This window comes from Apteryx mantelli, chromosome 4, assembly GCF_036417845.1.
Source record: "Apteryx mantelli isolate bAptMan1 chromosome 4, bAptMan1.hap1, whole genome shotgun sequence".
Lineage (NCBI taxonomy): Eukaryota > Metazoa > Chordata > Aves > Apterygiformes > Apterygidae > Apteryx > Apteryx mantelli.
The window spans coordinates 60,344,757-60,369,174 of NC_089981.1; the positions used below are offsets into that span (position 1 = coordinate 60,344,757).

The 24,418-nt window shown below is 41.9% G+C and overlaps 1 protein-coding gene across 1 annotated transcript in view; it reads left to right on the forward strand.

Annotated features, from left to right (window-relative positions):
• The first annotated feature begins 6,012 nt into the window (after positions 1-6,012).
• The window catches only part of NPAS3 (neuronal PAS domain protein 3), a 644,696-nt gene continuing 626,290 nt past the window's right edge, over positions 6,013-24,418 (forward strand). Inside the window, exon 1 of the mRNA XM_067295593.1 lies at positions 6,013-6,120. Coding sequence (XP_067151694.1) covers positions 6,050-6,120 — 71 coding nt within the window. The 5' untranslated portion in view covers positions 6,013-6,049. The remainder of the gene's footprint in view (positions 6,121-24,418) is intronic.

The following is a 24,418-nucleotide window of genomic DNA, read 5'->3' on the forward strand; positions in this document are numbered from 1 at the left end:
TGCCTGGATTAATATCAGAGAACATGTGCAGTTACATGCTCACTGCAGGAGCAGGTAGAGTCTGGAGAAACTACCTGGCTGTCCTTTGATCTTCCACTAGAGTGGCTGGACAATTTGTGAGAGATCAATGCTTCAGGAATCCTCTGGTACTAAGAGAGTAACTGTTAATTAAAATTTCTGGCCAGAGCAAAGGATACAACACAGGAAAAATTAAGTATAATGCAGTTGTTCTAGCCTGGGAAAATTAGCTGTCCTTTGTCATTACATAGTAGGCCAGAGCAGCTCTTTTGCTTCCACATAAGTAGGGAATTAGGATAGCTGACAATGCAAAAGACTGATACTCCTTCCCGAGATAGATAGCTCTGGTGGTCAGCATGGTACCTAGGTACCTTTGGGTGTGCGAGCAACGTCTCATCCTTCCTGCACTGTGGACTCACCACCCTCACAACGCTCTCGGCTGCCAATACCAATGAGCAAGATCTTAAGATCAGCCTCAAACCGTAGCTGTAGTTTCCCAGTGGCAGCGCAGTGTGCTAATCGTTGAGCCATTGGGATAGCCCTGTAGGGCATTCTTATAATAGTTTTTCTAGTTCTTCCACTGATGTCCTTACACATCTTTTATGATTTCGATAGTGATGCTACTTTCCCCAGGCACTTTCCTTCTATCTTACTCTGTGCTTGCTTTTCCTTTGAATATATGGGGGGATGGGGGCTACCTTAATCTTGCCCTTCATTCCCAGGGCAACCTTTCAGAAAAAAACCTTTCCCTCATCTGCTCTTCCAGCCCTGAGTACATGTCAAGGATTTCTAAAGAAGGAAAATATTTAAGTACTTTGTATTTAAGTTTTGATGTTTTTTTCCTGACTTCATGTTCTATTTAAAGGTATTCTTTCTTTGTTTTTTCCCTCTAAATAGATGAACAGTTTTTTTTGATTTAAAATTAAACTCCAAATATTTTCTTTAAACTGCACTCATTGGTTTTACAAAGGAATGAAAACAAAATGCAGCACATGACATCATCTGAAGCAGAAAATTATGTTATCTTCTGTAGTTCTGGAAAGAAACTGTATTTTTTAACTGCAGCTCTTCTCTAATGTGCACTGCTGATAAACAGTGAAAAGAAATTCTTTCCTAACTATATATTTCCCTCACATTATACATATATTAATTCCTTTGGGAATAACTTCAGCAATATAACTTGAGATATGAGGTAGCTGATATATGTGAGGTATTAATATGAAAAATATTTTCACTGCATGTATGTTATAAAGCTCTTGGAATACAAGTCAGTTAAAGAATCTCCCTATCCCTGTTCTGCCCATAATTTTTTTCCTGCATGGTCCTTCTTCTTTCATTCTCCTCTGTTATTTTCACTTCCCTTCTCATCTTCCATTCACTATCATCACAGGGTTCCTTTTGAGGAGCTCCTTTTGCTTCACACTAACGACACATATTGGTAGCAGCAACTCAAGCAACAGCAGACACTTGTAAAGATGGGGAGTTGTAAAATAATAAATCGAATATTTAATACTTAGACAGAAGATGTGGACTTTATCTACATTTAATGGGTGGGGAGGCTGATTACTCATTCATAGCTACGCCACTTGTGAATGATGAGGTCACCCCTATCTGAGGAAGATAAATGCCATATCCTGTTATGACATATTCCTTTTATATAAAATTAGTTCAATTTTCTCACTAGTGAGGAATCAGTATAACTAAAAAAAATAAATCACTTCAAGATAAAGGCATTTTTCTACTGTAATTCATTATATATCCTATTTTCATTTTATTTTATTTTATTTCTGTTCTGTTTTGTTCTATCTTATCCTGTTCTACGTATAGTATTTTACTCTCTACCTAAATGATATCTGACTAAAGTGAAGCAAAAATTAGATGATAGAATGAAGCTTTGTAGCATTCTCTCTCCTACCTGTCACAAGCTCCTTCCAACAGCAGATAATGAAAATTCAAAGTCAAACCATTTAACTTTAAGTAAATGGAAATGAATTTCCAGAGAGAAGATTTTTTCACCTGTGAAAGAAAGGAACAGTAGTACACTGACAACGAGAATAAAGATATAATATATAATTGTGATAGATATATGTAAAGCATAAATATTAAATGTTATTATATTACACTGTCATGTGTTTTTAATTTTTATCTTTACTATGTTTTTGCCTTAAGAGAGGAAGATCTACAGCACATTGTAAGAAACAGCAGCACTGTACCAGAACATTTCTTAGCTCAATCAATACTAAAGCAACTTGCAGAATATCTTACAATAGTATGCAGTATTTAGACAAAAAGTATGTCATTCAGACACTAGAATCTGTCAATAATCTGACCAAAATGAGAAATAAGCTGAATTAAAAATATAGGGCTTGATTCTCCTCTCATTTGCACTAGCATACTGCAGTGAATTCATTTAAATTAATCTTAGTATGTTGTAGCACTGGTGAAAAACAAGGAGAATTGGGCCCACACTGTTTAATATGGCACAGAGTATAAGCTTGATGATGGATATTTTCATTGATGGACGAAATAAGGTACAAGTCTCAAAAACTCTTACTTTGTTTTACTATTGTTGGATTAATTTGGGAGAAAATATATGAACAATCAAAACGGACTGTTCTTCAGTTATAACATTATTTATTTGCTATCTTTTAAGGGCTATGAAAAACAAAATGCTTCTGTATTCTGTAGACATTCACAAACCTACCTTTGAATCCTGCTAGTCTTACAGCAGACAAAACTATCTGTCAATAGTTCCACTGACTTGGTGAGGCTACTCGTGTAGCAAAGTTACCAGGATTGGCTTTTTGGTTACATAAACAGCTAACTTAAGATATTAAGCAATAGTCATAAACAGTCTTATTAAATATCAAGGGAGTCTGGTTCTGCTCGTGTGGATGAAAACTGGTGAAATTCAGGACTAAGCTGAAGCAAGCTTGGCTAAGGGCAGGCTTTCTATCCTTGATGTCCCTTTGAAACACGAAAATCTGGTTAGAGTTGCCACTGCAGAGTAGAGAGTGACAATCAATGGATGGGGACTTCTAAATGATTACATCCACTCTACTGCCTGGCCATACATTGACAGACAAAACTACTCTAATGGACTGATCATTTGGAAAATGGCTACTGCCCACATTTAAATTCCTTTCAGTGTTATTCCACAGCCAATTAGAGTGGTATCCCAGCCTATATTCATGCCAGTCTTGTACTATATTGTAAGAAAAAGGAAAGGAGCAGCTCAGAAGTCTTTAATTATTTCTCCAGCCATTTATTGACCTGCTCTCTAAAGGCCATATATGGGCCTTCATCTGCATGCAAAATTCCTGTTGACATCACTGGGAGGGCCACAGGCAGATGGAGGGTACTCTGTAAACCTTACAACTTTAAATATGTTGTAAGAGAAAAGTGCAGAATTTGCAGTCCTTCAAAAAAGTGAGCAGCTTTATCTAATGTGGTCTTTAAACATGGAGTTGGAATAACATTTTTCCTAGCAGTAACATCCCCCCTCTTCTCCACAAGCTATCTAACCTACACGTTTCTGTAAAGTCTTCATATTTAACACTCAAACAATTGATGTCCCTATAGTATAAACAGGATAGATAATGAATATAAGTGGGATAGAAAATTAATCCTACTTGCGAGGAAAGAGAGTCATAATTCACTTAGGCTTCTCAGCTCTTACGTTATGAGGTCTTCAGCTAACTCATGGGATCCATTCCACATCCCACAGATGCTCATTATGAATTCTTTTTATGTGCAACATGTGGGGACTAACCAGTTTCATATCTCCTGGTATTAGCTGCAATCCAAAGCATTTTGTATTAAAACAGAATGCAAACACAGATGCTATTTAATACAAAAGATTTGAATGAAGTTTCTGTTTTAACATAAAGTTGGTGTGTCTTAATTTGGTTTGGAACAGAAATGGAAAGTCAAGATAAGAGGATATTGTTAGCCTAAGAGCCAACCTATGATTCCAGGAGGCACACAATTGCATTGGAAAAGGAGGGACAGGACCAGGTGACAGCTTTGACTTATGGCAGTAAAGGTTATGATGCCTTTGGGGTGATGGGACAGACTGGGACATCTGCTCACTCAGCAATGCTGCCATAGCCTTCCCGAACACCAGGCGTACTGCAGAGTGCAACCTGCACCCTGTCCCACACAGCTCCTCTGGGTCGCGGGTCGCGGGTCGCACGGGCCTCAGTTTCCTCAGGAAGCAGCCGGCAGTACAGCTGCTGCGTGTGTAAGGTGCTTTTCCAGTTGTCCAGTGACTAGACTGGCGAAAAGGCTCATTCTCCCGCACACGTCTAACGCTACAGTTTAAGCTCCAGCAGCAGCAGCGCGGAGCTACAGGTCGCGGTGTCGGAGTCCCCGAGGAGCAGGGTAGAGACTGCCCTTGCTCGGGGAGCCGTGGCGGGACGCTCCCGTGGGAGCGGGCCCTCTTCCTCCCCCTCCCCAGCTGCCCCTGCCTCGGCTCGCCGAGCACCAGGGGCTGCGCGCCGCCCTCCGCCGCTCTGCCCCCCTCAGACCGCTCCGCACCCCGCGCCGCCCGTTACCGCGGCCTCGGGGAGGCAGCGCGGCCCCCCCGCCGCCGCCGCGCACCGCGGCCGCCGGCTCTGCCCCCCGCAGCGGCTGCGGCCTCACGCCGGAGCCGGCGGAGGAGCCGCGGGCGCGGAGGTGTGTCCCACCACCCACCCGCGCTCCCGCCCGCCAACTTCCCGCGCGCCCCGGCCGCGCGCAGCCTCCGCGCCCGCGCAGCGCCGTGGCCGGGCGGGCTCCGCGGCGGCGGTCCCGGCCGCGGCACGGCCCCGGCGGGCAGGCGGAGCCGCCGGCGGCGCGGCGCCGGGGATAAGCACTTGGCGGAGCGGGAGCAGGGCAAATGCGCGCGGGGCGCAAGGTGGGGAAAAGCTGCGCGCAGCCCCCGGGGCGGCACAAAGGGCCGCGGCGCTGCGGCCGCTCTGCGCGGGGGCGGCCGGGGACGAGCCGCCCTCCTGGCTGCTGCCGGCGCGGTGTGTTCCGGATCCGGGGGACAGATTTGCAAAGGGCTTTTGCGCAGCTCTCGGCGGTATAATTGATATGTTGAAGCAGCAGCAGGGATCAGTGCATGCACACACACCACACACCTTACAAGTTTGACTAGCAATAACATTGCTGCACACTAGGAGGGGAGGAGAGTCAGTTCCTTATAATAGGGAACAAACTCTGCCATTGCACAAAAGCGGCGCATTTCCTCGCTTGTGAAAACCGTCCCTTCATAGAAAGAAAGGAGTGCGTGTGTGGGGGGGAAGCAAAAGCAAGTTACCAAGAGCAAGAACTTGTGCTGCAACAATCCTCCACTCTTCCTCTTCTCCTCAGGACTCTGGGAGCAGGGATATTCCTCCCCCTCCCCCTCCCCCCCGCACAGTTGGCGCTAGCCCAGACTGTGGTCAGCCGCCTTTATTATTACTTCATTGAGACAGAGAAATCCTCTAAGACTTGCATTTTGGGTGGAGGGTGGGGGGTGGAGGGACGAAAAGGAGGAGGGAAAAAAGGCAACATTTGCTGCTCATCATTTTCACTGCACCGCTAAAGTAATTGCGCCCCCCTCTCTGCTCCCCGTCCCTCCTCAGCTTGGATTTTTCTCTTATAGCTAAAGCTTCAGTGGTATTAGGCATACCCTTTTTTTTTTTTTTTGGTAGCTTTGATATCTGCCCCCCCCCCCGCCCAGTCTTCACGCTTTGCATGTTTGCAGTTCGGTAACCCCCCCCCCCCTTTACCCCAACCCCCCCAAACTCCTCTCAATCTCAGCCCAGCAGCTCACATCAAAGCGCCCTTCTTCACTCACAGTGGCCGCCACTCACTAATGGGATTGCAGTGTGCCTGGCTCTGCTGCTGCAGCCGCCGGAGGGAGAGTCGCTGCTGCTGCACCTCTTCGCCGAGACTCGCCGGGTGCTGAGCCGCGGGGATGATCAGGATCTTCCCGGATTTCAGCGTGCAGGTGACGGCGGCGGCGGCCGGAGGGGCGGCCGGGGGGGTGCCGGCGGCGCCGGGCATGGGGCGAGCCGGCGCCGCGGCCAACGGCAACCCGCAAAACGTCCAGGGCATCACCTCCTACCAACAACGGTGAGCACGGAGGGGGAGAGGGGTGTGCGGCTCCTCGTGAGGCTCCCTCACTTGCTTTTTCTTTCTGCTTTTGTGTTTCTTTGTCCCCCCCCCCCTTTTTTTTTTCTCTCCTTGCTGCTTGATTGCTGGGGAGGCTTGGCTGGAGGGGAGGTTTTTTCTTTTCTTTTTTTTTTTAAATACAGCATCTTTTAAAATGCACTGAGAAGTAAACACAATCTCCTAGTTTTGTCTTGGATGAGCTGGAAAGAAACAATAGCCAAAAAAAAAAAAAAAGTGAGACCCCAGCAGCTTAGCTTGGCTGCTGCAAAGTTTGGGATCCCGTCCGCTCATCCTTTCTAAAGAGGAATTTCTCAATGTCAATGCCTTGTGCAAATCCCAGTGTGTGGCAGCCAGGGGGATAATTGATCATGGTATTCTGATTGATAATTTGCTTTCAACCAAGAAAGAGAATAATTTTCACTTGGGGTTGCACACTTGCAATTCCACATTGTAGTTTAACAGTATTATCATGTCACCTGTTACTACAGGGAAATATAGCACGAAACCCTAAGTATACTCAGCACTGTTATTTTTGCATCTTAAATGCATTCTAATGCAAATGCACGAAATTCACAGACAGCGCCTTTAGGAAGCAAACCATAGAAAGTTGGCAGTAAGTCATCATGAAGTTTAAAGACCTTCCTCATTCCCCCTAACAATTCATCGATACGTGCTGATACTAACCTGACGCTTAATTACCTGGCATTTCTTTGTGCTTCTACGATGCAAAAACCTGAAGTTTGAATATGCTAGTTTTCTCTTTGATAAGCTTATAACCGAATCAGAGCTCTCAAAAAAGTAGCTGACAACAGATAAATGTAGGCTGAAATCCGAACAAAACATTTACATTTCTCTAAAAGCAATAAAAATGGCACGGTCCCAAATATCTTGCTTTCCAATATTGCGTTAAATAAAATACGAGAAAAATGCTATATAATCACCAATATTCAAACTAAATATCTCTCTAACGTAAAAGAAAAACCATAGGAAGTTTTAACGTAATATTTCAAACTTAATTGTTTTAGGAGCCAGTTTTAGATAATCGATCATTGCCTGTTTTGTTGTTCAGCAACTTTGAGTTGCTTTCTCTAGCTTTGGAAAACACATCATGTATTTTCCATTTGATGCCCAGGATAGAAAATGTTTGGTGGTAACTTTTGGAGGTTTTATTTAATGAAAAATTAATAGGGCGCTGATACTCCTGAAATAATCCCTGATGATGCCTAAACACTTTCTTAGATCAGGAACATTTGAAACTAAACACGAGTCTTGTTTTGCTCAAGCAAACACACCGACCTTTCATATAAAAAAAAAAGAATGTGAGAGATATAAAGAACGGATTAAAGTTGATTTCTTTTCATGGTTTCTGTATGATTTTTGTCACTTATAAAATATTTAAATTACAATGGAAACTGACGGACACTTTAACGAGGAAGTACAGGCAGCAGTCACAATAGTTTAGTCTGTGAAGTGGGGAAGTCAAGGGTCAGAAATGTCAGATTGGCTTTTAGACAAATTAAAGAGACCTCTGGAGACTTTTAAGTTAAACAGAAATATATAGACAAGGCGGCATGTGAATTTTTAGTACTTTGCGTTTGTTTGATTATGTCAGCCTGTAATCAGGAAGAAGTTATAAAAGCAATACTTCTCTGACGAACTACTAACACCTCTAATCCAAATATCGCTTAGCACATATTCAAGTACTTTGACTAGTAGGAATCAATACCAATCTGGATGTCTTGCACACTAACTTAACACTGGAAAACACTTTTGCACTTCTTCCAAATTTTAACTATATATTACCGCCGAAACAGCATCCTTCACGTTGAAGGATCTTTCTACGTGTTGTCTGGAAATGCTTAAAATATAGCAGACACTGGCACCTCCTTATGCTATTGCAAAAACCGAGGTGACACCTGTTAACTTTTTTGTTTTTTGTCTTTTTGGAGGCGAGGAAACAGATTTGCCGGAAAGAAATGGCATGTGACACTTTTTAGATCCCCCCTCGCCAGTGCTTCACCTCGGCCGGCACCTCTGACGGCCTTGGCGTAACTCACGCCCTCAGCCTCGGCAGCACCGCCCGCCCGGTGGCACCGCGCTGCCGCCGCCGCCGCGCCGGCTGCCCGGGCCAGCGCCGCCCGCGCCGCCGCGGGGCCGGGGCAGCTGCGGCGGGCGGCCGCGCTCCGCCGGCGGCTGCGCACGTGCGCGCCGGCCGCGCGGGGCCGCACGCGCGCAGCCGGGGCGGCGCGGGGCAGGCGGCGGCGGCGGCGGCTCCCGCGGCAGGTTGCGCGGGCGGCCCGGGCCGCTCCGCGCAAAGTTACGCCGACCTCGTTGCCTCCCGCGGGAAGAAAAACTCCGGCCTCCGGCGCGCGGACGACGCCCGCAGCCAAACTTTCAGGTGGTTTGTAACTTCTTCCCCTTAGCTTTCTCCCACAACTCACGCGCGCAGTCCGTGTCCCCCGCCCCCGGGCCCTTAACTGCTGGAGGTGTCGCGGAAACGCTTGTCGTGAGTGAATACCCCCGACTTGCGGGGCTGCTCCTTAACCCACGGAAAGCGGTTGTATTTTTCCCTGGGAGCAGGATCAGGCCCGGGAAGCTGAACTTCCATGGCAGCAGCAGAACAGCCACAAAGTTACCTTGGAGATGGAAAGCTTTTAGCCAAGGAGTGATTTCTCGTTTAAAAGCTCTTTGAGCTCGGATTTTCTTGATGTCCTGAAAGAAACAATTAAGATAGCGGTTTCTCTTCCCCGCTCCTTTATTTCATGATTAGTTTCATAATCTCCAATAAAATAGCGTGAAGTACTACACCCTTTCCCAACAAAGCGGGTCATCACTCTCTGTTAACATTTCCAGCATTATGTCCTTTATTCAGCGAGTACCTAGCGCGTACCCAAATGAAGTGCGTGCACACACTCAGAGGGAGCCGCGGGTGCGCGAAGCCACCCGCGCACACACGTGTGCGGCCCCGGGGCGGAGGGCACCGGCACCCCCTCCCCGGCCCGCTCCCGCTCCCGTCCGGGGCGCCGCGGCCGCCCGCGCCCTACCGCGCTCCCGCGCGGGCGCGGCCCTGGCCCCCGCGTGGGGACGCGCTGCGTGTGCGCGCTGTGCACCCGCAGTGTTTCTGCGTCCGCAGAGTTGCACACAGAGAGTCTCTGTCTCCCTCAGGCCCTCTCCCCTGCTGGAGCCGACTCCAGAGGAGGAAAGTGTGCGAAACTGCAACTGAGTGGCGTTGTTGCGCCGGCAGCGGAGGCTGTGTCCCCTGCACGCAGAGTGGGAGCGGAGCTGGGGAAGCAGCTGGAAAATGCCCAGAAATACTTTCACAGCGGTCAAGCCCGGAGATCCCTGACTCCCCTCCCCCTCCCCCGCCCCGCTAGCCCCATGGCCTGGCACCCCGCATAGCCTGGCCCGCGGGCGCGGGTGTGTGTGCTCGCGTGTGTGTGTGTGCGCGAGTGTGTGTTTGTGTGTGTGCCGCACCTGTCGGGCGATGCCAGCGGCCGGGCTGCCCGCCGGAGCTGCGCCGCGGCTCGCTCTCCCCACCGCCGCTGCCGCCGCCGGCCGCCGCTGCCTGCGCTGGGCATGTCTCTGGGGCCGGCGGGGCCCCGGCTCCCTCCGCTCCTCGGCTTATGGACGGCGGCAGCGGCAGCAGCAGCGCTAGCAAGCAAGCAAGCAAGCAACCTGCACCAGGACTGCGCGGAGGAGTGGGAGCCCGCGATGCTTTGGCCTCAGTACTTTTCCTTAGCCTGTCTGGCTAACCAGGGCCATTGCTGCCGCCGCTGCTGCTGCTAGACACACAACACACACCAACATCAGGAGGGGGAAAAGTAAGGGAGAGAGGAGAAAAAAAAAAAAAACAGGAAGATGGCGCCCACCAAACCAAGCTTTCAGCAGGATCCTTCCAGGCGAGAACGGTAACACTTTCTCTTTATTGAACCTGCAGCAGCAGCAGCCGCAGCAGCGCCGGGCTGTGCCGCCGCCGCCTGGGGTCGGGGCTGGCTGCCATGCCGGGTGGGGGGACCTGCCCGCCGGCACCCGCTGCTCGCACAGCCGGGCACCGGGAGTTCCTCCTAGTGCGTGTCGCCGCCGCCGCCGCACACCCGACACACACAGCCCCGCACACACACGCACACACACACACACACACACACACACACACACACACACACACAGGGCGAGCCGCGCAGCAGCCCCGCTCCGGCAGCCGCACCGCCGCGGCTTGCAGGAGCCGGTGTTTGGCAGGGCGCGTGTCGGCGAGCGGGTGTGTGTGTGTGTGTGTCTGTCTGTCTGTGTGTCTGGGGGGGGGGAGCCCCCCCCCGCCGCTCGGCGGCCCGGGGGCAGCGGGGGGCGCGGGGAGCCGCGCCAGGCCCGGCCCGGCTCGCCGGGCGCAGGGGCCGGCCCCGCCGGTGCGGTTCAAGTGCGGCTAGGCCGGAGCGGGGGGGGTCGCCGGCGCCTCGCCGCCGGCTGCGCCCGCGGGGCAGCGCGGCGCGGCGCGGCCCCCCCCGCCGGAGCCGCGGGAGCCGCCGCCGCGGGCGGGCCGCGGGGCGCCGGCTGCCCCGGGGTGGGCGAGTGCGTCCTGCCCGCGGAGGCGGTGTGCGGACGGGCGCGGAGGCGGCGCGGGGCGCGGAGCCCCGCGGGAGGGAGGGGGCTGCTGCCCCCCGGCTGCTGCCCGGCCGCTCGCCTGCCCCCGTGTACTTTTGTGGGGGAGCCTGCTTGCTATTAATCTGCTCTGTTGCTGACATGAATTGCCCGTAGCGGATTTGTTCTAGTAAAGTGAATCTTTCTAGAAGTGACTGGTAGGAAACGAGAGTACAAGTTCATGTGATGTTACTTTGTGATTCTTACAAAAGTATTCAAAGCTCTATTGCTACATTGCCATGAGATGTATGCCCAGAAGGAGAGCAGCTAAAGGGTTTGGGGTGTTTTTTTTTTTTCTTCTTCTTCTTTTTCCCCTTCTTCAGCATTACAAGTGAAATTGGGGGTAAGGGGTGAGAAAGGTTCTTAGTTGTGAAAATGCAAATTAACGTTTAGACAGCTTTTAAAAGTAGCCAGATCATGTATTAGTTTATATTTTGCAGCACAAGTAGATCTGAGAAATATTGAAACAAAAATAAAGTGTAGGGAATCAGGTTCATTTTAATCTTAATTTAAAACATATATTTTAATACTACAAGCTTTTCTAGTATCATTTCCAAAAAAACACAGATTTTTATCTCAATAGCTATACTATTTTTCACAAGGAAGCAGATTGCCCAGTATCAGAAAACCATACATTTCATATTCATCACTAAAGTGTTAGTGCAGCTGTGTTAGATGCATTAGTATTAACTGTTGCACTTTGACAAGGCTATATTGATATGTAGCAGAATTTGGAGATGTGTGTAATGGGAAAACACTGCATTCTCAGAAGTCAATGACTTAACTTACAGATTTTTGTCTTCAGCTATAAATATTTTTTAAAATCTCCCATCAGTGGCTGCAAAGGCATTTCTGTGGCGTTAATAACACTTATATCAGCACGCTTTTTTCCTGTAGAGTTCTTTGTTGGAAAAACAATTTGTATCAATAAATCCCCCCCCCCCCCAACACAGAATTCTGCTCTCTTCTTTCTGAGAATGGTACTATATTAGTACTAAGTGTATTTGCCAGGATAGCTTCAGTAATCTCTCCAGCAGAAGCGTATTTGTGTGCCATTTTGGGAATTTCTCTGAGATAGGAATCTTGAAGATAGAATTAATTTCTAGGGGAAACTTCATAGCCTGTGCATGAGTGCTTTCTTTATCACCTGTCTCCATTTGGCATTCGGAGAAGGTAAATCAAAGTGCGCAATTTGTTATTCTGCTTCACTTGAGAGCTGAACTAAATAACACTTGGTCTGAAATTCTGATTGAAGTCGTAGGAGGATATACTGTATTTAATTTAATGCCCTTTAATAGCATCTTCTTGTTCAGCTCTGATGCTGTCATTTTAAAGGTTGGATCAGAATAGTTTTTCCCTGTAGGGAGTGGGAGGAGTAATCATTTCAGGGGAAAAAAGTACTCTAAATTCCTCGAACATGAATAGCCACAAGCTTGGCCTAGTGTCCGAGCAGTTGTTTTTTGCCCTTAGGGTTCACTTTGTTATTACTCTTTACAATGCTCTGAACAGTTTAGGTATAAATATTACATGTAGAAGCTGATGATGTTTGTGTATCAGAAATAATGCCAAACTATGTGTTCTTCAAAAAAGTTTTTGAAAAGATGTGGCAGTGCTGTGTAAACAGGCACTCATACATTTTCTTAGAAGTTATGTAACGTGCCCCTGAATTCTTGCGTGTAACTGTTTAATTAATGTATCTTTATACCTATCCTTTCAGCTGTATGTGCCAAGCTATTTGAAGTACAGGCACATATCAGGTATTTAGGGGGTTTTACGGTTTCTTTTCTTAGTTACTACTTTAGCAAACCAGTTCTCAAGACTAAGAATCCTGTGAGTGAACTTCGTGTGCGCTCTTTGTTTAGTTTTCATTTCCACAATATTTAGGTTGATTGTCCATTTTTCCAGCAAGAGGTTAGCAGTTACAAAACAGATGTAAAAGGTAGCAGTCTTTAATGCAAACAAACACTTGAATCATTTAAAAACTTTTTTTACCTGTTTAGATTTGAAAGAATGTTTGAAAAGTTACACCCATAAATTTGTTTGATTTTCTTCTAAACTCTGATTGTTTGCAAATTTTTACAGTTACAGTAGCAGCTTAGAATTTTTAAATTGTGTGGATCTATAACCAAGAAAATTAAATAGACAGAAGTGTCATGCATATGACATGCCAGCACTGATTTGTAAAGCATATCATAATATCAGAGCGCTATTGGTTTAAAGTGAAAGAGAAAAAAACCCTTCATTTTGGCATTTCTTTCTAGAGCATGAGCTTAAACATAGCAGTGATAAATGATGATATGCATTGTCTAGCACTTGCTTTTATATAAATAGCTCCAGAAGATTGCTTAAATGATAATCAAAAATATGAAATAGGGTGGCCTTCATATCACAAGGCCAAGGGTCTACAAATGGAAAAACTGAAATAATGAAATATTTCCAAGGCAACAGACTGTCAACAAGAACAGTAATGCATGGGCATATCATAGAGCTACCAGAGAGGATATTAGATCTTATAGCTCTAGAGCCAGGAGTTATAATGACCTTTATTAAATAGAGCCCTCCCACATTACAACAATCTTTCCGATTTCTGATTTATGGATTAGCAGTCATACTACTCTTCATAATTTGAAACATTCTCCCACCATATTTGATTTGCTGCATTTTTCTCCACTGGAATCATACATTATTTAAAGCTTACATGAGAGTATTGATCAACAAAAGTTATATTACGCATTTTCAGTAACTAATGGGATTCTAAATAACAAGGTTTTGTCTACAGCACTGTTTCTGCATTCTTTACAGCACAACTATTTTTTCCTTACAAGAACTTATGGCCAGTTAACTAGTTTTATACCAATGTAATGGTACTATAGAGTAATGCTATGTTATAAATATATTATAAGTAATTAGAGAGTTGTGTTAACAGATTACTACATCACCCAGAACTGTAGGCACTTCTAAGAGAATATCAGGATATATCGTGAACATCCGTCTCCTTTTATTAGTGTCTCACTTGAATTTCAGAGTCTAATATATTGGCAGTTTCAAATCACATTTGTTTGAAACTTGGCACACAAGTTGCCAGCCCAGATGTGAATTTTACTGCCTGAGTGATGTAAAACAGTTGTTGTAAATCGACAAAGACAGAATTTTTTATCATTTGAGGCATTTGTTTCATCAACATCCTTGCTAAAAAGTACGATTAGTTTAAATAAATGTTTGCTTCATAAAACTGTCTTTGTAATGATACCTTCTTTATTGGAAAGTACATTCTAAGATAAGATTTTTGAAAATGTGATGCTGACCATGAAAGCCAACCATTATCATTTTACTGACATTCTGGGATTGATGCTGCTGCCATTCATTCTGCTCCCTTTGAGGTCACTAAGATGAAGCCCGTTTACAAACGTAGCACGATTTCGTTTGAAATCAATTAAGTAATTGTTGTTTAATGTAATGAGACCAGTTCCTGAAACCTCATCTGATATGAGTAAATCTTACATTCAGTCATCCCATCAGATTCATTTTATATTATTGTCAGTGGTAGTTCTTGCAGGTGTAACAGTGCCTTGTGCGAGACGAGATTTCAGCATTAGTCAAGTTGTTTTAGAATGAATCAAACTGAACTTGTTTTGTAGGATGACTGCCTGGAAATTTGTTTTTATTCTTTAAACATAAGATATTTTTAAGGTGCATAGCCAAGACTTTCCTTTTTTTCCCCTCACACATTTATTTATTTATTTATGCTTAGTGTTTGGCTTTTTTTTTTTTTTTTTTTGAGAGGAGCTGCCAAAGATTTATGGCTGTGAGAGGAAATGTTTTGAAATTTCATTTCATAATAATTGCATTTTTTCAGAAGAGGCAATTTCTTTCTGTGTAATATTTATAAGGCATGTTATCTTTAACATACAAAGTCCCATTAGTGCGAATGAGGTGCATGACTTCTTGTTTAATAGAACTGTGCATAAAAAGAATAATTTGTAATAATATTGCATTTTGCTGCATAAAAAGATGTGCCATTGCAAGAATAAAATGGTTGCTGGCATGTCTTATATGACTAGAGCATTGTTCTGTGACTAGCTCGAGCAGTAGTTTCGCAATACACGAAGTCCTAGTCAAATGAATAGGACTGTTGTGCCATTGATTTGAACAGAACTTTGAGTAATAAAAATATTCATTAATTTTGTGTGCTATAATGGTATATTACACAGGATAAAAAGCGTGTGGTAAGGGTAGGATAGTATTTGTATCCATAACTTGGAAGACTGGACCCTATCTTTGGGACAATATTGAGTTCAAATTGTGCCTTAATCTTTAAAAAGTTCCAAATGAAATTACACATATAATTAAAGTATACTGCAAAGAACTAAAAGCAAGGATAAAAGTATTTTACCATGTAATTCAATAGATGTGAATTTGTTCTCAGAGAGATGACAATGGCAAACTTTAATGTGCTTTGGTGGGAGGAGAATTGGACTTTGCATCTGTATATTATTAAAAAACACAAAAGTCTTGAGATTCTCAAGTAAAAATGGAACAGTCCTCAAGAAGACTCTGATCTCAGTCTGCTGCAGCGAGATACTGAGAGTTAAGCTAGCCCTTACCCTGCACTCTGCATGCAGGCAAGAGTCAGTCACATTAAAGAACAAGTGAAATGTAAAAAAGAATTTGAAATGTATTATTGAAAGTAGCATTTTGAAGATTTGTTACAGGCTGTTTTCCCAACGTTTTCTGTGTCACATTTTGGACTTTCAGTCTTTGATTATATCTTGTCCTTTGTCTGTTCTTGGGAAATTCGCACAGATGCCATACAATGTCTGAAGACGTTACCATTAATACTTAGTATTTTTGTAAAATTACTCCTTTACGTAGCTTAGTGTGCTTTAAAAGGTCTGTAAACAGTATTCTACGAGCTTCACTGACGAGAGTGTTAAGGCACAAAACATTTTGAGAATTGGCGGAAGTGACAGAAGATGTCAATGTTAGCACTAGGAATAAAATTCCAGCCCCCATTTTGACTGCTTTTTCAAAGATTACACTGCCTTCGTTAGAGAGATTTACATTTCTTTTGCAGGCAAAACCTCCACTGAAATAAAGTGCTTTCATAGAATAGCTTGATTGCAACTTAAAATTAGCTGTTAGCTTGATATATAATAGAAGTTCAACACTATGTTAAATAATTTAAGTGGAAAAGTACTGTTCCACTACCTGCAGGTATCTTGGGTTTACATATGTATATAGTGAACTTACGGGATATAGTCTGAATAATATGTATGTGTGTAATCTACAGTAATGTCCCTGGGGCTGGAATTTTCCGAAGAGCCTATTGGATTTAGGCATCCAACACACTGCGTTTCAGTGAAATATGGGCACCTAAATCCCATAAGCTCCTTTTAAAATACCTGCTGGGAATTTTGTCTCCATAAGGTATATGGAATAGGCTTCAATACACATTTCATTTTTTTAACTGAATCTTATTGAGTAATGAATAGTCTTTGAACGGTCAGTTTGGATTAAATCCTAAAGGGTTGTTGTTTTGCTTGAATTCAGGCACACAACCATTACATTGATGTTAAGACTGTGCATTTTTAGTTTTTTTCCTCTCTTGCTTACGCATCATGTTTGAAAGTCACATCAACATTTACAGTCAGTTTACTTACACCCTAGGTTTATATGAGTTAGGTGTTTCAGAATTGTCCTTTCAAGACTGTAATTCATTTAGCAAAAGTGTAACATACCAAATTTTAGAGGAATGCTTGTTAGAAAGCTGTCTTCTCTTAGAGATGATGAGAGGCAGAATATGTTACTTTGTGGGGAAAAAAATGTAAGCGGGCAGTCTTCATAGGTCAAAGCTGAGGTCAACAGAAAGAACTGAGTGACTGAATCTTTACAGTACTGGCAGTGGGATTAAAAAAGGAAAAAAGTCTTAAAAAAGGGAATTGCTGCCAGTGGTACTTATCCTTCAGCCTTGACAGCTGCAAAAAGTAGCTGATTTTATTTGTCTGAGTATGGTTAGATGTGGAATTGGCATGTTTGCTTCACCTTTGCATAAATTACTAATAGTATGAACAGGAGGTTCTGGGAAAAAAAGCATTACAAAAAACCAAAACTGTTTTCTCCTGGTAGGTAACAAATAAAATATGAACATAAAAAGAGAAACAAATGCTTTGGGCTGCTTTATTTATTCATTCTTTTGAGCTGCTACTCTGATTTACAGTAAAACTTGTATATCTTGTGGAAAATCAAAAGTAAAGTAATTTTTTTCAATGGCTGAATGAGCTAGATAAATGGTACTCAAGTAGCAGTGTTTGAAGAATCCAAGTAGTTTACTAAAGTATCTTAATTAATTGGATGTTCACTTTAATAGTGAGGTTTCCTATTTGTAGGCAGTGCTGTGTAACAAGAACATATATTTGTTATGTAAATGATATATATGAGTTGAGAAGGCCAATTTTTACTGAAGATCTATTTTTACTGAACAGCTGTTTCAGGTAAAAAAACCAACAAAAATAAATGGAGGTGACAGAAAATACATACTTCAAATGAAAGGAATGCTAGAAAAGATAAAGCAGATTCTGGATATTTCAAACATATATGCCATTTCTTTTATCAGTCACCCCATTTACACTCAAATTTGGAAACTAAGAGGAGCTGACTGTGCTCTTACTTCTTTATTAACAGGAAGAAAAATGCTTTTCTATAGGACTGATTGGAAACTGTTATTCCATTCTTTCTGACAGCAGTTTGTTCAAATTTTTTGTTTTTGTATCACTTCTAAATATCAGAACAACAGTCCACAGGTTGTAGTAAACACTGCAGATCCCCTCTTCTCCCCAAAGAACTGACTTAACAATACTGAATATACATATTTGGAAAAATTCAGTATTTAGATTCTTTCCTCATTTAAGAATCCTTTCGGAGTGGTGATTTTTTTTTTAGTTGTTACTTTATGATTTTCTGTTACTATTTCAAAAAAGTATTTAAAGTCCTGCCAATGACTTATTTTTTCTTGTAGCAATTACCATATATTATACTATTTGTTTAGTTCAAAAACGGAAAAAAGCAAAATGATTAAGGGAAAATTGTCATCTATATGGCAGAATATTCCACCTGAAAAGCAAAATTAGAATTCTTTATATTTACTCTGCTTGTACTGGTTGAGAGGAAAACTTTTAAAAGATATTCCATGCAAATGTATGCATGTATACTGTAAAGTGTAGGCATATGTGGTATATTAGATAAACACAGTATACGTATTTGCTGAAAGGAAATAATGCTAGTTGATTGTCTTCAGCATGCTATAAATGTCTTACTTTAGATAAAGTTAAATGTAAATACATGCATTGGAATGGTGATTTTTTTTTTCCTAATGCTGTGAGAGAAAAGTAGGCTCATCATTTTTTTTTTTTTGCACATTTTTATTGTTCTGTGTAAATGTAATTTGTTAATCCTGTGAAATTTGTCATAGATAAATTTGCTTGGATTATCTTGTCACCACCGTATCTGCATTCTTTTGTTCATTGCTTATTCATAATTTAACAGTCTGGCAGTGAGCCTTTTTGGGATGCTCACAAAAGATATATGACCCCTACCAGCTGCTACTATAACCTGCAGAATGCACAGCAAGACATTAGAAACGTGAGGATTCCTCTACTGATTAAAGTGCTCTTCATTTAAACAGTCTGTTCATAAGAATCTCAGGAATCTTTGTGGATAGCAGTTTTGATTTTTCTTTTCTCACAAAATTAGTTCTAACAGTGCCCCCCCCCCCCCCAGTAGGAAGACTAACATTGAATCTTAAGATGGGGGTGCTTTGCTTTCAGCTGGACTAATGGAAATTAAATCCCTCATTATACATGCGTATGTATACCTATGTGTATATGTGCATATACACATGTGTGTGTGTGGTTTTACAGTGGGAGAAATTATTGCCCGTGTGTGATATTTTAAAACAAACTCTTCTGTTAGGATATTTTTCAGCACGTATTATTATCCAGTACTAATTTACAGAAGAGTTGTCTGATTTAACCACACTTTTGCCCCAGCATCTTACAGACTTTATTGTGTAAATACTCAATATTATACAGTACACGAAAGACATTAAATAGAATGTTACTTGAAGTGTAACAACATTTTAGATTTTCATTATTCTCCTGACTCAGTTTAGCATATAAATTTTTTCCCCTTTTTACTTTTTTTTCTTTTTATCTGCAGATCAGCTTGTGAATAATGGCTAGTTTTTACCTTCCCTTTGTGCTGGCACATGATTATAGTTCAAAATAATTCATTGCTAATCCGTGCAGTATTGGTTCATCTCCATCACTCTGTTTTGTGATTAGAGCCTCAGGCCTGTAAGAACATCCTCCTGCGCAGTTTTCTATCCTGATTTTCTTTGACTGCAACCCATATTTTAAATAGTTCTATCATTATTGCGTTCACCTACCAATTCTCTTACGTTTTTCAAAAATGTATCAATTACAAGAAATTAATATTTTAATGAGGTTATATCTCAAGGGTTAGTGAAAAATATTTGTTTTCCACTGCAGTAAGTCTCCATCAGTGGTATATAGGTCTTGGTTCGTCTCAGTCGATGATGGAAATCTGACTTGAGTTTTTCATTTTTCCTTAGCAGTCTGAATTTCCTGTGTACTTATTTCCATTAGGTGTATCAAGAAGTCTGGGATTTTAAAAAGAAATGCCATCTCTTTTTGAAACAGACTGTAGTAGAATAGTAATTACAGTCTTGTCATTTTTAACACATTTCAAATAGTACTGGTGTAAAATGAAGGCCATGGAGGAACTTTTAAAACCTATAGGGCCTGATCCTACTATGCTCACTCCTGCTGAAGTCAGTAGTTATTGGGTGAGATATGAAGTGAGATGAAGTTAGAGCTGGACTTACATAATATAATGATATCATACATTGATCAGATTTAAATGTAATATTTTCAGATTATGAAGCAAATCCATCATTTTATTTCACATCAAATAATACCAGTTTTATGAGAAGGTCATCTAAAAGATTTTTCAAGACTTTGTTTCAGCATTGAGTAGTCCTGTGTTCCTTTTAATAATTACTTTCATCTCATTGTAGCCGTGTGTTTGAAAGTGTAGGTCAATAAGGATGATTGCATTCAGAATTTCATGATCTGTGTAGTGGAACAAATTGAAAGCAAAGCCTGTATCAATCACTGTGAAGGGAGGGTTAATTGTTACTGCTTCTCAAGCCTCTGGACAGATAAACCAGTAATGAAATACTTATTGCTCTGATATGCGAATGGTTAAGGATGAAACAATGGAAACAGAAGCAGTCTTCAAAGATAACCAAAAAAAGCAAAGAAAAGAGAATAATCTGGACTAAAGTAAGATACTGTATATGCTGTGTATTAACATTTTAAAAGTAATATTTTTTCATATAATACAGCCTTCTAGTAATGATGTAAGACATGCAGAATGTGTTAGGTTTCTAAAGTGAATACAAAATATGAATATAAAAGCTGTTACAGTGCAAACAATTTAAAATGGTTTACATGAGGTCTGGACCCTAGGTAAAAGTAACATTTCTAGCATTAAGTGTTTTTTTTCTTTGTTTTTCATTTGTGGTACTGTTAAGTAGTTTTCCTTTTTTTTTTTTCTTCTTTTTTTCTTTAAAAGCACAGCTGTATTTACTAAATCCAGTATGTTTTTGTTTTCTTGTGAAGTCATTTTAAAGCATTTTGTCTACAGCCAACCAGGACACTAAAGGAGTGTTTAAAGATAGAAACAGCAAAATAAAAATGAGTGCAACAAACAAATTATGATATTACAGTAAACATTTAACTATTTTTAGAATATGAACTTAACATTTAAACATCTGTTAGTTACTTATATGTTGAAATATATGCAAAAATATTTAGCCAAATTGAAGTCTTAGGCCCATGACAATCATCTCAACACAGTGGGTAGTTCTGAAAATTAATGAGAATGATAATACTGTAAAGACTGTTCCAGAGTTTGCCCAAATTCATTATCTAAGACTCTTGTTAAGAACATCTCAAAGAATTTTAACCAGGAAAATATATTAATGGTTCAAAAGCATTTTTCAAAACGGTGATTTATAAAAGTATAATGGAATTATATATGCAAGAGCTATAGTTAGAAACACAAATAACACAGGAGTAGCACATTATGAAGGAATATTTTCCAATAGCTAGAGTACTTGGCATTGATTTCATCCATAGGTGTCAAGCTTTCCTTATTGATTTATGGAGGAAAAGAAAAAGTGAAAGCAACTTACAAAAAACATATTTCTGACTCCTTGTTAGTTACTTAATGAGGCCTATAGCTGCTAGAAAGCTAAGTAAAGTAATTAATAATTTTAGAACTGGTGTAAATATCTTTTAGACAATTGAAAAGCACTTTTAGGAGGAAGGGTGATGAGACACATCTTTAGATTTCTCTTCAGAATGTTAAGAATTTCCTGTTGCCTGCTTCCTGATGGGATTGACGCAGCTGTGTATCATATGGAATGAAAGAGGAATCGAGCGCCTGACTTTGTTTTATGCGAGTCCTTTACTGAAGAAAGTGTATGTGTGGATTTTGCCTTTTTTTAACAGATCAGTGGTACAAATGCTGTACAAAATTATCCAAGTGAGAGCTAATTACAATTAATTTATCTGTTTTTAAGGGGCAAAAACTTTTAATAACTAATGTATATTAGTTAATGCTTCTTTTCCTGTATGCAATGAAAAAGCAAAGCAGAATGCTTGGAAGATGACAATGTCATTTCCATTTGCATTTTCAGAAGTTACTGATATGTAGGAGTGTGCTTGTGTGTGTATGTGTTTGTACATGTGCAAATGTGTAGAGAATGATTCAGTGAATAAAAATGCAAAGTGAAATTATTTATTAAAATGTAGTTGTTGGGAAACAAAACGATTTATAGAGTTTCTTGCTCATTTTGGCTGCTGTGCTATCTGTAGCACATCCACAAAACTGAGTTTTGGTGGGAGATGTGACTGCAAAATGGAGAGGGAAGGGAGCACCCCCAATTTTTTTTTTAAGAGTAATTTTGATCCGCTTCATGGATAGATTCTTTGAAGGTAATTCAGAATGGGAAACTATATTAATGGAATTTATCAGTAACTTCCTTCCACAATGAGAGGACGTTTAGCAGAATGTGACTCAACTGCTTAACTGATCTGGGAATGGGCGGAGAAAAGGAGATCCAGATCCGCAGCAGTGGTGCCTCCCTTCCACTTGTAGCGTGGTTCCTGCTGGAGTCAGGAGCTGTGTCTCCTGAAACTGTGCAGTGCGGTTCCAGGAAGAACGCATCAGTCAGTATTAATTTCTGATCAGAAGGCTGTATGAGGCAAATTCAGTTGCCATATGAAAAGCCTGGGAAGTGCAATCATAGGAGTGAAGATGCTGCTTAGTATCATCCTATGGTCCTGCACTCCTAAAGGAGAAGCCCCTTGTAACACAAATGGGGAGTGAACTGCACTGCTGTGATGAGCAGAAGTAGTGCTGAGGCCACACTGAAAGACAGAGCAGAGATGTGTGCCGCTAAGCCCTGTGATCTCATTGGGTTTCTTCCAAGAGTGTCTCCAAATGCAAGATATTGACTTCCAAATCCTTATGCAGATTGCGCCTTGAACCTTAAGTTTTTATGGACTCAACTTGTCAGTCAGCACTGAAACAGCTGACCATACCCTATTCTTTTTACTCTGTGACTTATTTTCTCATGTCCTTTTTCTGCTGTCTTCGGATACTTAGATCACTTCTTCAGTGCATCCTTTGGAGAATCTTTCTCATTCACCATCAGCTTCATGTGGGATTTCCACAAAGTGTTGTCTCTCAGCCACCCCACCCCCCCTTTCTTCCTCATTCTACTCTTCATCTTTGCATAATCTTATGTGGAAACAATTCAAGTATCATCTCTCTGGAGGTAACTCATAAACCCATGGCATTTCTATCTCAATGAAAGTGGGATCTTGCTTCTCTGTCATCTCTTCTTTTATTTTCTTGCTCAGACTTGTGTAATCAAAACCAATCTACAGTTCTTTCCAAGCCTTCCATCTGCTTTTTAGGATAACACTGCCATATTGCCTGTTAGGACAGGACCATAATTTGGAATTCTCACTGATGTAGACCTCTCCCTCATAGCTTAACAGCATTTAAAGAGGTAAATAGAATATTAGGAATTACTAGGAGAGAAACAGAGGAACAAACAGAAAACATAATTATGCCAATCTGTAAATCCACAATGTGTGCAACCTGCAAATGGTGCCTACTTTTGTTCACATCCTCTCAAAAAAAACACTGTAGTTGGAGATAAGGTACAAAGAAGGGCATGAAGGCTGATCAGATACATGGAATGAGTTTTGTAGGAGGAGAAGTTAATAAACTAAAATACTTCAGCCTGGAAAAGAGATGACTGACAGGAATGGGCTATAACATCGTGCAAGGCCTCAAGAAGGCAAGCTGTGAGAAATTATTCATTAATTCTAATAATATGAGAACAAGGAAACATCTTCTGTAATTCTCAGGAAACAAGTTTAAAACATTTAACAGGTTTTTTTTTCCTCCACACAACATACAATTAAGTAGTGGAATTCCTTGCCCAAAGGATATTTTAGAGATCAAAATATGAATAGGTTCAAAAACAGATTGAGCATTGCTCTGTTATGTCTCTGAGCGGCAAACAAGATGGTGTTGATGCATCTCTGCTTCAGGAAGTTCTTACGCAGCTGATTGTTGAAAGCTGACGTAGGATAACATACCATGGAAAGGAACGCTCTTTATGTGCTATATTTTTATACTGGCCTAATATAGCTGTTTTGTTTTGTTCTTAAGCTCCTTACACTCAGGCTCCATCTAAATCTTGCAGGCCTTTTCTGCCAAACCTCTCTATGTATTTCCCTGCATTTTCTCCAGGTAAATGCCCATTCTCACTTCCACTGAGGATTATTCTTCTTTCTCCAGTCACATCTGTCTGGAATCCTCTTATAAAGATAATTTCCCAGTCTTTCACTCTGACCATGTCTTTGTATACCTCCACTGGCTTCCCTTTTCTGATGCATAAGCAACTTGCCCTTAGTTTCAAGCCCTTCTTGACTCAGCTGTATCTTACTTACCATTTCTTTCTCTGTCAAGATCTTCCTTCTAGTTATCTCATAAGGCCAGCCCTGTTACCAACTCACTACATTTTAAAACATGCATTTTCATGATACACCTCATGCTTAGAATAGTGCTGCTTTATAACTCTCCTTTTGAGTAAGGGCATTAACTTTAGTTCATGTCTCTCCCCAAGATGCTCCTTCCTTAGCTGAAATGCCTACAAAAGCATGACAACGTTAAGCTGCTTGTAACAGGCTATCATTGCTTGTGGATGCTAGCTGCTGTTGCCTTATCGCTTCTAATAGTTTCCTGTCTCTTAATCTTATCTGATCCTTGCACTGTAAGATTTTGGGGACTAGGGACAGGGGTTTTGTTCTTTGCCTACTCAGCACTTGGTTACTCAGTGGCTCTGCTAATGCTACAGCCACTAATCTGAAGAGTTTTGGCAATAAAAGTATTTCATGAATTACCTATCTTTACTTTTATGTGTGCTTGGTTGATCTGGGATACTAAGTGTCTGTAAGAGGGA